Source organism: Nomascus leucogenys, chromosome 1a (assembly GCF_006542625.1).
Source record: "Nomascus leucogenys isolate Asia chromosome 1a, Asia_NLE_v1, whole genome shotgun sequence".
In the NCBI taxonomy this organism is placed as follows: Eukaryota; Metazoa; Chordata; class Mammalia; order Primates; family Hylobatidae; genus Nomascus; species Nomascus leucogenys.
This window is the reverse complement of record NC_044381.1, coordinates 27613279-27628222: the sequence shown is the minus strand read 5'-3', so window position 1 is coordinate 27628222 and position 14944 is coordinate 27613279. Positions and strand designations below refer to the sequence as shown.

The 14944-nt window shown below is 39.4% G+C and overlaps 1 protein-coding gene across 6 annotated transcripts in view; it reads left to right on the top strand.

The window, feature by feature from the left end:
• ZNF462 (zinc finger protein 462) overlaps positions 1–14944 on the top strand; it is a 150295-nt gene that overhangs the window by 97172 nt on the left and 38179 nt on the right. For all 6 annotated transcript variants that reach the window (XM_003260323.4, XM_030825355.1, XM_030825235.1 and 3 more), the window contains 2 exons: positions 11402–11669; positions 13530–13666. In XM_003260323.4, coding sequence (XP_003260371.2) covers positions 11402–11669; positions 13530–13666 — 405 coding nt within the window. The remainder of the gene's footprint in view (positions 1–11401; positions 11670–13529; positions 13667–14944) is intronic.

Sequence of the window (14944 nt, the reverse complement as noted above, 5' to 3'; positions counted from 1 at the left end):
AGGTGAATTATGCATTCGGTATTGTGAGAGCTTCTCAATTAACAATGGCAGATGCCACCCAGAGTTTCCTCCAAAAAACATTAGAAAAAGGATCCTTCGCCACACATTCGTTTCCCTACAAGTTTCCTGCCTGTTTCAAGGAGGGTTTTTAAGAACACACACTTTTGAGTTACAAATACCATTTAATGAAGAAGAAATAGCTACAGTGGCAGAAAAAGCAAACACACACATTTTTGGGACTGGGCATTCAGGATCCCCAGGTTATGCTTCTGTTTCTTCATTGGTTACCTGGGCAACATAAACCCATATCTGCTTTTCTAAGCCACTACAAGTCTTTAGGCAAAATGGATAGTCTGTGTGCTACATATCTGGGATGAGTGCATTTCTAATGGAGGAAAATAGGTAAAACAGTGTATACAGTGAAAATATAGTTCTAAACACCTGAAGGTAATCCATGAGTACCTTCTCACAGATTGCAAAGGGCTCTATTTGTATGGTCTCAGGTGTTGATTATTTATCAAAAAGTCATGATGCATTTAAATACATGGTACCCATTACATCTGAGCATGTCACAAACATCGATGCCTACTGATGGGTGAAAAAAATGAGGGATAGAGAGCTGCATACTGAATCATCTCAAGTGGCTTCCAGATGTGCTGATAGCATGTGTTTTGAGTTTTGGCTTATAGCTGATTTAGGGGCAAGACTCGAAATTAATGCCTTCGGCTTCTTGAGACAGCCATGGATTCTGAATTACATTGCATTCAAGTTCTTAAATGTTCAGAAGCCATTGTCTGTGTAATTAAAAAAGACCCAGACTTATTTCATCTAACATGGTTCAGTGTTTCAGTGGGAAGACTCTTAAACCTCAGTATCCAAAGAGAGAGTGGCATTTGGTGAGTTGCTTTTTTTTTTTAAATCTGGGTTTTCCAGAACAGTATTTTCAGTTTGTACTCTCTTTTTTTTTTTTTTTTGGATGTTTGTTGAGCACCTGCTTTAGGCCAGCCGCTGGACTAAGTTCTGAGGTACATTGACTTAAAACAATTATAGATAGGTGGATGGATGCACACATGGATACGTGAATGGATAAATGGATGGATGGCCTAATTTCAAAGAGATCATAGTCTGGTAGGGGCAAAATAAATTAACCTTGATACAGCATAATACGTAGTAGTAGGGGATTCTAAGGGGGGAATTTAATACATGTATCTAGAAGGGTCAAGGAAAATCTTTATGGTGATGGAATATTTGGACTGAGTACAGTTTTGAAAGATGAGTAAGAGTTTGTCAGACTGAAAAGTGTAAGAAGGATATGGAGAATGTACAACAATGCAGGGAAAAAAGGCATAAAAAGTGAATATTAGAAGCCTTGTATGTGACTGGCATTAAGCACAGCGTGGGAACAGTGTGGGCATGGGAGTGAGGATCGGCCTGGAAAGATGAAGGAGAGTGTGAGCCCTGTGGTTCAGAGTTTGGACTTTTTTCTGTAAGAAGGTGAGTATCACGATCACATTTGCATTTTAGAAAAGAAAGGAATCTTAGGGGGAGAAGAAACTGGAAAATGGAATGCTAGTTAGGAATATTTTGCAGTAGAAGTTCACACAGCAAACATGAGGGCCTGAACAAAAGCCATGGCAGTGGGCTAGTGAGTGGATCACAGAGACAGAGTTTCTCAGGAGGCTGAACCAACAGAGCTTTTGACTCATTGAATGTGTGGAATGAAAGAGAGAAATGAATCAAGGATTTATTCTGATTTCATTGACTGGGTGAATGAATGGTGATGTCATTGACAAAAAATATAGAAAGACAAATGGATATGTTCCCAAGTATAAGATCTAGTGAATTGAAAAGTCCAGGAATCCTCCTTGGCCTCAGGTCAGACCTGCCTGGATTCCTCAAAAATATAAAGAAAAAACATGAGGCGTCACACAAAATAAGGCCTTTGAGAAACCTTTTCAATGAATTTAAGTATGATGGGAAACTAGATCTCAAAAAAGAGAAAGATTGCCCATTCTTTGCCATGTTTGTGTCATTTTGCAGGCTAATATTTTGGTTTTTTTCTCAATCTATTCCCTGATCATATTTCAAGGTTTTGTTTTTACTCATCAGAATGACAGGAAGTTTTCAGTGTGTGTTTCCTTCAAGTTTGGCCTCAACTTTATTTTCAGGATTAGGCGTTTGTTTTTCCGTTTGCCTCCATGACAACGGAGTCCAGAATTCCTATATATAGTCATCCAGCGTCCATTGTCCCCCTGGCCATTGTATCATAATCTTGTGCGTCCAGGCCAGAGAGCTCCACTGATGACAGTAGACAAGGAGGTGCCAGAGTCCTTGGCCTGGAGATTTTCAAGGCATAATCCAAAGAAGGAAATAAAATAATGTGACTGCCTTTAGAGGCGTATGTTCCCCCCTTAGACACTGTGGAATGGAAATGGTTTGTGTTCTAAAGCTTAGTTTCAAATATAATTTTCTTTTGGAATAGCCCATAGATAAAGAACATTTTTGAGGCTCTTCAGAGGAAATACTTGGAAAGTTGGATTGGTCATTTGTGGTTTTTGTTGTTTCTCTGGATACCAAATTCTGCTCAGTGTTAACAGCACTTGAGAAACAGGTATTTTGAGAACGGGAATTAAATCAAGGTACAAAGGAATTCGGATAGAACCGAGAACAATTTTTTAAATCAGCAGACTTCTTGAGTCTGTGAATCATCTTGATATCTCTGTGTTACACGCTGTTTTAATAACTTAAAACAATATATATGTACCTGGACTTAACAAAGTTGTCCACAAATTTAATCCAGGAAACATTTTCTTAAGTACCTTTCCAGGCACTTCTAAGCAATTGGGATACATCGCGAAAAGGACAGCACCAACCCTTGCTCCTGTGGAGCTGACATTACCTGCTTGGTTGTCATTTCAGATTGACAGGAACAATGCCTTGTGTGCTTGTATAGCACGGCTGTCCACAAATTCAATCTAATGGATATTTTCTTAAGTACCATCATTAAGTATTTATGGTGATAATTAAAGTTTATGAAGTTTGTCAAGAACCTAACAGATTATCTTGTCTAAAGGCACCTAAAAAAATTACTGCAGTAAAAAACACATAACATGGGAATTTGCCCTCTTAACAAATCTCTAAGTATATAGGATAGTATTGTTAACTGTATACACAGTGTTATACAGCAGATCTCTAGAACTCTTTCATCTTACATGACTGAAACTCTATATCCATAGAACAACAACTCTCCACTTCCTTCTACCCACAGCCCCTGGCAACCACCATTCTACTGTCTGTATGGGTTTGACTGCTCTAGGTGCCTCATGGAAGTGGCATCATGCAGTGTTTGTCCTTCTGTGACTGGCTTATAGCATATAACAAGATTTCCTTCTTTTTTAAGGCTAAATAATATTCGTGTGTGTATGTGTGTCTGTGTGTGTGTGTTATACATCACATTTTCTCTCATTCACATGTTGATGAACACTTAGGTTGCTTCTACCTCCTGGCTATTGTAACTACTGCTGTAGTGAACATGGGAGTACATATCTCTTCAAGATCCTAATTTCAATTCTTTTGGATAAATACCCAGTAGCGGGATTGCTTGATCATATGATAGTTCTGTTTTTAATTTTTTGAGGAAATTCCATGCTATTTTCCGTGAGACTATACCATTTTGCATTCCAAACAACAGCACACAAGGGTTCCAGTTTCTCCACTGCCTTGCCAGCACTTATTTTCTTTTTTTGATAATCACCATCCTAACTAGGGAATCCTTTTCAAAATGCCTTAAGCATTTTAATTTCATTTAAAATGTAAATACATGTATTCACCAGTATTGTGATACAGGGTAAAGCCTATGTATTTGAATCTGGTTCCTTTGATTGAAGTTCCCTGTTTTCTCCTTTGCGTAAACCACACCTACACTGCGTTGTGTGTTACTTCCAGTTTCCATTTCTTTGAAGTGGAATGAGAACTTAGACATTTGTGAAACAGTCTTAGAGCAGAGTCCTTCTAGATTTTTATGTTCTCAATCTTTTATAGTTGGTCTTGCCAAAATGTAACTTAACCGTACTTTTTTTTTAGCAACTTGACTTTATCAAGTCTTTTCAAAGCATTCAACATAGCTTTCATAGAAATAACACTTTTATACCTATATTTTATCTTACAGAATATTAATTAAATTGAATGAGCTCAGTAGCAAATATGACTGGTACAAAAAAGTTTTAGGAGCAAATGAAACTGATGATTCTTGTTAGCATTAGGTCAAATGCTAGAAGCAGAAATGGATGGACCTGCTAAAGGATGGTGTACAACATCAGCCTAGACACCACTGTTGCCATGGTTCTTCTTTGATTAGAATGTTTTAAGGTCAGAGACATTGATCTAGCCAAGTTTGCTTAAGGAGGACTTGTAAATGTAATATGAGGTATAATGAGATCAGGGCAAGAATCACAATGTGTATGTGTTGGCAAAGCATAGAGGAAAGCAAAGAGTTCTGTTTGGATTGCTGGGAAAAGTCTTCACAGAGGGTGTGACATTTCAGCTGAGTTTTGAAGGATGGGTAAGAATTTACCAGGGAAAAAGAAGAGAAAGTGCACTGGTGGCCTTGATCAAGGATCCCAAGGATGCAATACGTAGAATTTGCAAGAAATTGGAAGCTAGCTGGAAGTGAGGCTGGAGACATGGGCTGAGATGAGACTGAAGAGCTTTACTCTTGAGCAATAGGGCACACTCATATCATCATCATATATGAGTAATGATATGTATGCTGGCTGAACTGGAATTGATCTTAGAAGAAGAAAGACCAGGTAGGAGACTTTAAGAGTTGCCCATATGTGATAGGAGGACCTGAATGAACAAGGGGTAGGGAAGGCAGGACTGGGGAGGAAAATGAATGGCAGTGGGTCATGAGGCCTATCTCTGATGCGTTATACCTGTTTAAATGTGCTGCCACAGGGAAGGGAGAAATCTGAAACTTTGAAGGAAGAATCTCACAATTTGAGCTCAAACAAAGTGGTGAGCCATTTACCAACATTCAGAATGCAGAAGGAGATGTTTAGGGAAAGATGGTGTCAGTTCTCAACGTGGTGAGTTTCAGGAGTCCATCAGACACAAAGCTTGAACAGTCTTTCAGCTTTAGATGAAGACTCAGATGATCACAAAGCTCAGTAGGTTTCCCATTGCAGAATTCTGTTTCTGGTGGCTACAGATTCCTGGATCACTGTCGCATACATGAAAATACTGAAACTATTTTTGTCCTTTGCCTAAGTTTATTAGCAGTTGTATAATAGAAGTTGCATGGCACCCCAAAAGTTTCCTGGCTATTAAATAAAGTACATTTTTAGCTGCCCTCTTACCTTTGTTCGTGTGCCTTTCTCAAATTTTCTTGACTAGAAATATTATTTCTTGACTAGTAATAATGGTCTATATGTCTAGCTTATTTGGGTTCTCCCTCAACCTCCTCACTTTGGGCATTTACAATATCTTAAGTTATCCACAGATAATATTCTGTTTCTAATGGCCCATGCTATCAACCATTAGTTGCTAGATAGTCTGCTTTTCGGAAGAAAATTACAATCCATGTATTATTTTGAACTTCCTATGCTATTTTAGAACTTGGCGATTTTAAATTGTCCCTTACACAACCTACCCCACCCTCTGATGTACATGTTTTTCTGTTCAGACTCATCATTTCTTTACCCTAGGGAAATTAAGTCATTTTTTTCATTGTGATAATAATGTAGTTGTTGAATTTCTGTTTAGTTTCTCCAAAATGTACGACTTAAGGTGGAGGTGTAGTGAGTTGAACGTTTAGGTAGCTGCGTGTCTAGTGTTGATTTCATTAATTAGCACACTAATTAATACTAGTTATATTTATTAATGGACACTCATAGTTCTCTTGACATCCCCTCTCCATCTCTCTCACTCCCACATTCTATGAGGCACAAATTGCTGCTGATTTTTCCTTCCTTCCCCTGCCTCTTTATAAATACCTCCATTAAAACATTTTGTTTGCATTGTATCACAATCAATTATTTACATCTTTGTCTGAGAAAGTGAGTTGCTTGAGGTCAAGGCTCAAGTCTTACTGTCCCAGAACAGGGTCTCCTATTTACTTAAATGCTCAGTAAATATTTGCTGAATGAATGGGTGTAATTGAATCATTTGCCCCTTGGCCACCTCTAAAATTTGCTTGCCTAAAATTCCTTGTCTTTTATTTTTTCTTGGTACTTGATTCACACTGACCAACAAGCCTGTCTTCCAAGTCTGCACAAAAATCTAGCTCAAATATAATTAAATGTAGTTGCTGGCACCAAGGTACCTTTGCTGCCTTTCACCTTCACTCATACTCTCTATGCAGGGCTACAGAAAATTGAGAATCAATCTCTGGTATGACTTCCTCTTTGTATCACTTAGAGCATGCAAGGGGGCTGTCCTCTGCAGCTCCTACAATTTCCTGCCCAATTGACTCTTATTCTTCCTTGTGTCTTCCTTAATCTTACAATAGCTGAACTCTCCTGTTACTGTTCATTTGTTCTCTTTGCCTCTTTTATTCCTTCAATTAGTGGAGTAAGTTTGTTAGACATGGAGAGGCCTATATTTTCATAAGTCAACTGCTCAGCTCTCTCCCTTAATAAATATGAGTTTCTAGAAGGCATCTCTCACATCTTCTTTGACTTTGGATCCCCAGAGCCAGCACATGACCTGGCACTAGCACAATGTTAACTAAATGTTGTGGAATCGGAACTGTGAATACTCAAGAAAGTCTCATTCTCTTGGGCTTACAGTCCATTTATTTGTCGTTTGCCTTTATAAAGTCAAATTTCTTGTGATTGTCTCTATGCTTACTAAGTTTTGGAGAAAAAAAGGAAAAAAATCAAAACAACTCAAACTGTTATTCTGGAGAGCTGGAATTAGCAAAAAAAAAATTCCAATTTCTCCAAGAACGTGAAAAATGAGAGGGTTAGGATGTCCCATTTAGAATTCAGCCCTTACCTGGTTTGAAATCCTGAGCTGTTCAAGAGCCACGAAAAAGCACCCATCTCTCATTTGCATTTGTGTATCTTTCTTTTCCCAGCCAAACCCCACTTGAGGAATGTTAGAGTGTTATTATTTGTGGACAATTTATCAAGCATCTAACTAAAGCATGACATTTAGACAGATAGGTTTCCAGTTCTGGGTATTTGCAGGGCTTACCTTCACAACATGCTTCTAGAAATGTCTCCTCCTGTGTAGTCCCTTATTTTGTTTATATAAGCATTTTGAAATTTCGGATATCCTTTCTCTTTTCCTTGAGTCTTGCTTTATTTTTTTTCATAATGCTTCAAAATGTTAGTGTTTTCTTCCCTATTCATTTTAATGTTATTTTCTATCTATTCTGTTATCATTTGCATCTGTTCTAATGTTATTTTCTTAACTATTTCAACCTTTCTACCACTTTCTCTCTTTCCTCTCTACTATGTGTTTATTGCTGAAGCAACGTTCATGTTCTTTTTGGCTCCTCTGATTTGTATCACAGAACCCTAGAGGTCACCATTGAGAACAGATGCCTAAGACACAAGACTCAGACTTTATAATCAGACAGGTCTTTGTTCAAATCCTACCGCTGCTTCTTCATGTCTGTGTGACCAGTCATCCTCAGCTTCAGCTACCTCACTGGTAAAATTGACATGTAAACCCAATTAGACTGCACACCATAGTTGTGAAAATTAATTGCTGGCTTCTGAATAAATTCTAAATCCTACAGGCTCTGCGACCATCATTGCTAAAATTCTAATTTGATCCTGATTTTAATTCATTTCTTTTGATAGCTTACAAACCAGAGAACTCCATATAACTTAATTAAATTTATTTTATGACTACAATTATACATTATAATTTCATTTCTAAAACTTCGCATATAATTAAAGTCACAAGTCAGAGAATAAAACTCTTTTCTCAGACTGTGTGTGTCAGGGTTGGTTGGTTGTGGCTGGTTGGTTTGTTGGTTGGGAATGTATGGTGATGCTAAGCCATGACCTGCTTTTAAAGGTGGACCATCTTAGTCTTTCCTGTTGGTTCCATTGTAGATACCACTGGCCATACAGGTGTTAAAGATGTAACTTGTGTGAGCCGCAGTTGGGTGCAGAACTTCCCACTGAATTCACATCCATGTGATTCAGCTGCTGTATTTCCCCATGACCAGAAGTCTCACTCTCCCAACACAGGGATATTTTTAACCTTTCTTTCCTTAAGCTCAAAATGAAAGAAAATAGTCTTAATGATGATTTTTAACTTATGTGACATGCCCTTCGCAGCTAACAATCTGTTTGCCTTTCTAACCTGGGCACAGAACGACCTCCTTCCTGCTCTTCAGGCCATGCTTCATGAGCAAACAGGAATTTTATGTAGCTTAGCAATTGGGCTTTTTAAAGATCGGTGGAATGATACACGCTCATGTCTTTATCACTTTAGTGCCCAAAGTGCTAAAATCCTACATTATTCACAAATTCCACGTGAGCGAGAGTGAAATTGAGAATGTTGGCAGCAAAGAGGAAAGTAAAGCCCTAAGAAAATCCAAAAAGTTGTAACCTGGGCATTATTACAAATGTATCCTAAATGATGGGATTTGCTTATTTTTGTCAATAAACCTGTCCATCTGATTTTAACCAGGGGGAAAAAAATTTTATGATATGGACGCATCAGCTGTTCCTTTTGCACTGCCATTTGAGAAGGGCAATGAGCCTCTGTTTCTTGGAATGCTTTTCCCGTGACTTCTTGCATTTTTATTTCTTCAGGTTTTCCATACTGTATAAATACCAGAGTTAAAATATAGAATTTGTTTTTTGAAATGGGTGAAATAATGTGCAATAGGCCCTAGAGACAAGATAAAAATGTGTTAACTAAAAGAGATTTGAGTCCTTGGAGGGGGTCTGCCTGACAGATCAGTGCATGTGTTGAGTTGGGGATGGATGGAAGGTCTGGGAGTGCATTCAACTGGCTTATCATCTGGCTAGGAGCCGTTCATTTCTTTATTGTTCTGCTAGAAAGGGACTGAAGTTGTCAGGTACCTGGTATCAGAGACGACTACCAGCATCCATACTAATCTGGGAGATCCAGGGATGTGCCTTGTTATGGAGGGGACTGTGACTCCTTTAAGACCTAGACCATGACTTGGGAGATTTGTTTTTGGTCTCTGGGTGGATTTGTGGATGGTAGACAGATCACAGGCCAGCAGGACCTGGCTTTGGCCTTGTTGGTTATAGAATTTCTATTCTGCAGAGCTAAGAGTGAAAACTAGGACCAACATTACCAAGAGGACAGAAGCTATCTGGGGATCCTGGCTGGCAGTGCTCAACTTACAGCTCAAGCCTGTGATAACAAGAGAGGTGGAGTGTGTTTTGTGCTTCATTGTGCGTGTGTTTCAAGCAGAAACTAGACTTGAGGGCTTAAATAGAAAACATCTCAAACAATCCATGAAATGGTAAACAAACCTGCTATTGAATGAGAAGAATGAGAAGTTGACAATTGCATTATTATTATCCAGAGTGGGTTCATCAGCTAGGGTAGAGGAATAAAGAAAAAGGAGATAAAAGAACTGGGTAAAACGAATTCAGTTGTCATTCCTTTCTTCCTTTGTCTTCCGTTTACACCTGGTAATGAACCTATGGAGGCTTGGAGACATGTTCAGGTTTCCTTTTGTTTTATTTTTTTGTGTGTGGCAGGTTTGTTTACAATTTCCAAAGGGGTTTTTCTCAATCTTGAGGAATATGAATTGAGGAGGCGGGGAGGAGAACAAGAAGGGGAAGATATTTGAGTGTTTTGCAGACAGGCGGTGGCCCAGCAATCAGGGAGGCTGCTCTGCTTTTGTTTTCCTGTTCGAAGAGGCTGACGGGATGGATGGTGCTGGTTTCATCAAATATGGGTTTTAGAGAATTCCTCCATGTCCTGCCTTAGGGAATTATGCTTTGGAAAATTAAGTGTCCATCAAATCAGGAGGAGGCTTGTACAGTTTCTGTCCCCTTTCCCCCCTGCTTTTTGAAAGGCTTAAGAAAAGAGCCCTTTGTTTTCTTTTCAAGGAAAGTTACACTGAAATTCATCTGTGTGGTATTCATGGACTTCATTTGTGTCATTCATAGGCAGCTGTAGGTTATATAGGACAATGTTTTTGAATTTCTAACCTCCACATTGAAAGCAGCATGTTGGGAAAAGGTTCAAGACCTTTTACTTTTCCTCTCCCCAACCCCTTTATTTATTTATTTTTACTTTCTTCTCCCTCTCTTTTTTTTAATTCAAAGAAGAAACGCTGAGATTTCCCCTCCTCCCTCCTAGATCAGATTTCTCCACCACATGCCATTGAAGCTTCTCGGGGTTAAGATTTGTGCCTGTCATTTCCGACATTTTCCTCAGAATCGCAAACTTTAAAATACCTTTCAGGGAAACTTGTTTGGAATTTCATTTTAATGGGATTTATGAATAAATCTCCATCTTAATGCTGACTAAGCTTTAAACATCCATTCCAGGAGAACGCTATTGGATTTTTATATTTTAAAATTTAAATCACTTGAGTGTGAAGGCATAAAACATTTTTATATTTGTGTGAGTGCCTTGTGCTTGAGCATTTCTGTTAAAGACTGATTTTTTTTTTTAATTTGGTTGGCTTGAATAAATCTGGGCTGCAAAGGAGGAGATGTTGCATCATGTCCTTTCCTTTCTCGTGTAGACGCCTGTGTACATTATGCAGGTTTATTTTCTCACCTACAGGGATGGGTATTCTGTGGCAACCTGTTGCCATGCTGCAATTTCCTTTAAAAAAACAAAAAACAAAAAAATGGTTTACTTTCTTCCTACGCTTTGAAACCTTTAACCTCAAAATTTTATTTTTAAATGCCATGAGCCCTCAAAGTCAGATTAAAAGAGGTGATAGTTTCTCCCGACATGCATTCCCCAAATCTGTGTTGTAGAATGTAAATGAAGATAAAAGATGGAATCATAATCATCCCTCTTAAAAAAAAAAAAAAGAACTCTCAAAACTAACGTTGGTCAAAAGATGCAAACATTCAGTTACAAAATTAATAAGTTCTGGGGATCCAATGTGCAGCATAGTGACTATAATTTATAATACTGTGTGGTTTACTTGAAATTTGCTGGGGGAGTAGGTCTTAAGTGTGTTCCCTGCACATTACAAATGGTAACTGTGGGGTGATGGATACGTTCATTAAATTGATTGTGGTCATCATTTCATAATAGATACATATATCAAATCATCATCTTGTACACCTTAAGTATAAACAATTTCTGTTTGTCAGTTATACCTTAGTAAAGCTGGAGGGTAAAAAGAAACCTGATGTTAGGGGTTTTCAAGCATTGATCCTCTACTGTGTTCTCTGTGCCCCGTGTCATTTTTCTCGTCTCTTCACAGACTCATCATATTCAGAGCCCCCAGATGTTCAGCAGCAGTTGAACCACTATCAGTCAGCTGCCCTGGCAAGGAACAACAGCCGTGTTAGCCCTGTGCCTCTTTCTGGGGCTGCTGCTGGCACTGAGCAGAAAACCGAAGCCGTGCTTCACTGCGAATTCTGTGAATTCTCCTCCGGCTACATCCAGAGCATCAGGCGCCATTACCGGGACAAGCATGGTGGGAAGAAGCTTTTCAAGTGCAAAGACTGCTCGTTTTACACAGGCTTTAAGTAAGTGATGTAATGAACAGCTGTGGAAAACAAGGTGGCTGCCCCTGTTCCACCCCTCACTGCAGGCTTCCCTTACGCTTTCCTACTTGGAGCTTATGGGAGGCCCTGCCCATGTGATTATGTAGGGGTTGGGTCCAGGCTTCATGGAAGGAGGATAGTTTCAGAAGACTGCTTTGCGATTTGGGAAGGGATGAAGAGCTATATCAGAACAAATGAGTTTTAAAATTGGAGCAAATGGGCTCTCAAGTAGTGTAAGATTGAAGCAAATGATTTCCTCCCATGCTTGGAGTGGTGTTTCCCTTCAGAGAACTGTCTCCTCTCCTTTTTTTAGCTTTCGAAAAAAAAGTATGTTCTTGGAAGCAAAGTCAAAGTCAAAAGAAAACATCCGGCAGTAGTGTCTTCCCTGCTCCCCGATAGAAAATTCTTTAATTCTTAAGATCGTAGTATTGAAAGACACATAGAGAATCAAGACCCTGGCACTTCCAACACTACACTTGAGCAATCTTAGAGAGATTGTTCCAGTCTAGAAAAAGAGAATCCACAGTCACCCTTGCCCCTGTGGATGACAGAATTGATGGACTCAGTTAAAGAATGGAATGCTTCCTATGATGTAATCTAAACTTCTGCAATTGAATCTCATCCTGTGAGATAGTGTTTAGGTTAGTGGTTACAGGTGTAGAGTGTGGAGCCTGACTGCCTGGGTGATTCTGGACAAGTCACTAAGACACTCTCTGTGTCCCTGTTTTCTTACCTATAACATAAAGATAATAATAGTACCTACATCATAGGGCTCTTGTGAGCAATAAATGAACCAGTGTATCTTGAAGTACTTAGAATAGTGCCTGGCACAAAGCAAACACTAATAAGTGTAATAATATCATAGATAGAAAGCTATTATAATAATATGGCATTAGATATCATAGATAAAAAGCTATTATTTTCTGTTCCTATTGTAATCAGGATCTGAGCCTTAGACGACTTCAATACATGCTTCACACCAAGAGGCTGTGGAAATTAGGCTTCATGTCAAAAAAAAAAGAAGAATTGGAAGAAGAAGTCTCTTTCCCACCAGCATCGTAATAGCTGGGATTTGATGGAACATGTGTTCTATCTCTATTAATTTGCTCCAGTTACTTTTCAGATAAATACATGTGTGATTTGGTGCTGAGAGAAGGCTAGAGGACCCCAGAGGGCAAGGGCCGACAGACAGGCAGGCACTTTCTCCAGAAAGCAGCACTCGGGTTCACAAGAAAGGGTCCCTGCCCATTAAAGTCTTGGCTTTATCGATCTTAATGAGACATTTAAGGTTTTGCAAATGTTGAAGATTTGAAAAGGATGGAGGAAGAGGTAGCAGTACGATTCCACCTTTAAGCTGGTACAACAACACTCAGTTTACCTAATCATCAATCATGATGATTGACTTCCTGGACAACTTGTCCTCCCCCCCTTGCCTGTGAAGAATTATACAGGCAGTTTCTAAGTCAACCTAGCTTTAAAATAATCTCTCTCCTCCCAAGCATGATGAAAAATAGTTCCTTTTTTGGGATTTTGTTTTCATACTCTTAATAGACAATTTTTAAGAATAAGGTGTTTGGGGAATTTGTTTCTTTTCAAACTAGGCTCAACCCAGCCCAGGGCACAGTTTCCAGAAGGAAGTTACTACCATTTGAAAGTGTTCAGATTCGGTTGAGTGGCTAAGTTTCTGGGTGGTCAACAAACATGATTAACAGACTTTTTTTTTTAGCCCCACAAGCAGGAGAGCCGCACTTGGACATATATAACACGTTTGCCAGCAGGAAATGTGAAAATGCAATGATGCCTGGTTACACGCATCACCTCTCTTCCCAACCTCTCTCCTAGATCTGCTTTTACTATGCACGTGGAAGCTGGGCACTCAGCGGTTCCCGAGGAGGGCCCCAAAGATCTTCGCTGTCCTCTCTGCCTCTATCACACCAAATACAAGCGCAACATGATTGACCACATCGTGCTGCACCGAGGTAACCTTTCTAACTTGGTTTTCTTGGATGCAGCGGGGGGCAGGCAGCAGAGATGTCCTTCTAGGGATGCTCTCTCAGAGTGGCAGTAGCACCTGTGCCTTGTTCCTCACCTTATCTTCAGGCAAGAAACCACAGTGATAACCACAGTGACAGCCAATAGGGCAAAAACACCTTCCTGCTGGGAGTATTTCCTCCACCTGGAGGGAGGCAAAGGTGATGGATTCTGCAGTGAACACTTCTGTAGGGCTTCCCAGCATGGGGGATTTGTACATTCTGAAAATTCTGCCACCCACAGCCTTGCGTAGACTGTATAGAAGGAATGAACAAGAAACAAAATGGGTGGGTGAAAGCAAATGTGAAATGTGAAGAGCTCTATGGCTGTGAGAGATTCTTTCAAGAAGACCAAAATGATTTCCAAAGCAGAACGTGGAACTTCCCTTGAAATGGTTGGAGGGAGAGAGAATTCTTTAAAATAATGTATTTTATACATTCTAATAATAGTCTCTATTATATATTCTAATAATAATTAGAAAATCCATGGGCTTTGGATTTAAATTCTGGTTTTAGAGCCTACTGTGTTTAACCTCTCCATCCATTAAAAGAGATGATTGTACCTATGAGATAATGGGTAAAGTGTCCAGTGGTTTTTCATAATGGATGCATAATGACTGTTCCATAAACGTTGGTTCCTGCTGATAAACAGTGATACTTCTTTTAAGTCCACTTTGGTCTTTCTTTGAGTTGCATTTACCCTTGGCCAATTAAAACATTGTTAAACAACAGGCTTCCTCTGCATTGGAAGGAAAAATATGTTATGTAGAACCTGTTTCGTCCTGAAAGGATTCAAGCTACAGGTGGATAGAAAAAGATTACAGGAGTGCTCATTGCCAGTCTTGATTGGTGTTTCTACTCATCTTTCCATCTACTTCATTCTTTCTCTCCATCCCTTCTTTCCATCCTTTTCCCTCCTATCTTCATTCCTTTGCCTCTGACCTTAGAAAGCCTTTCAATATTTGTCACATATGCCTCAAAAGCAATGAGTGTCATCTGTTGTCTTGCTGAGATGTCACTCACTCTGAAATGCTGTGTATTTGGGGGCCATTGGCAACACACCTCACATTGCCCCTGAGCCATTGCCTTTGGCCAATACATTTGTGACATACTCACCCATGTCCATGCAAACTCACTGGAAGACTGGACATTTAACACGCACAGATTTCCCTCCTCCCCCTTGCACTCTAATGAGACATGAGATCGTTGCTGGCTAGGATGTCCACC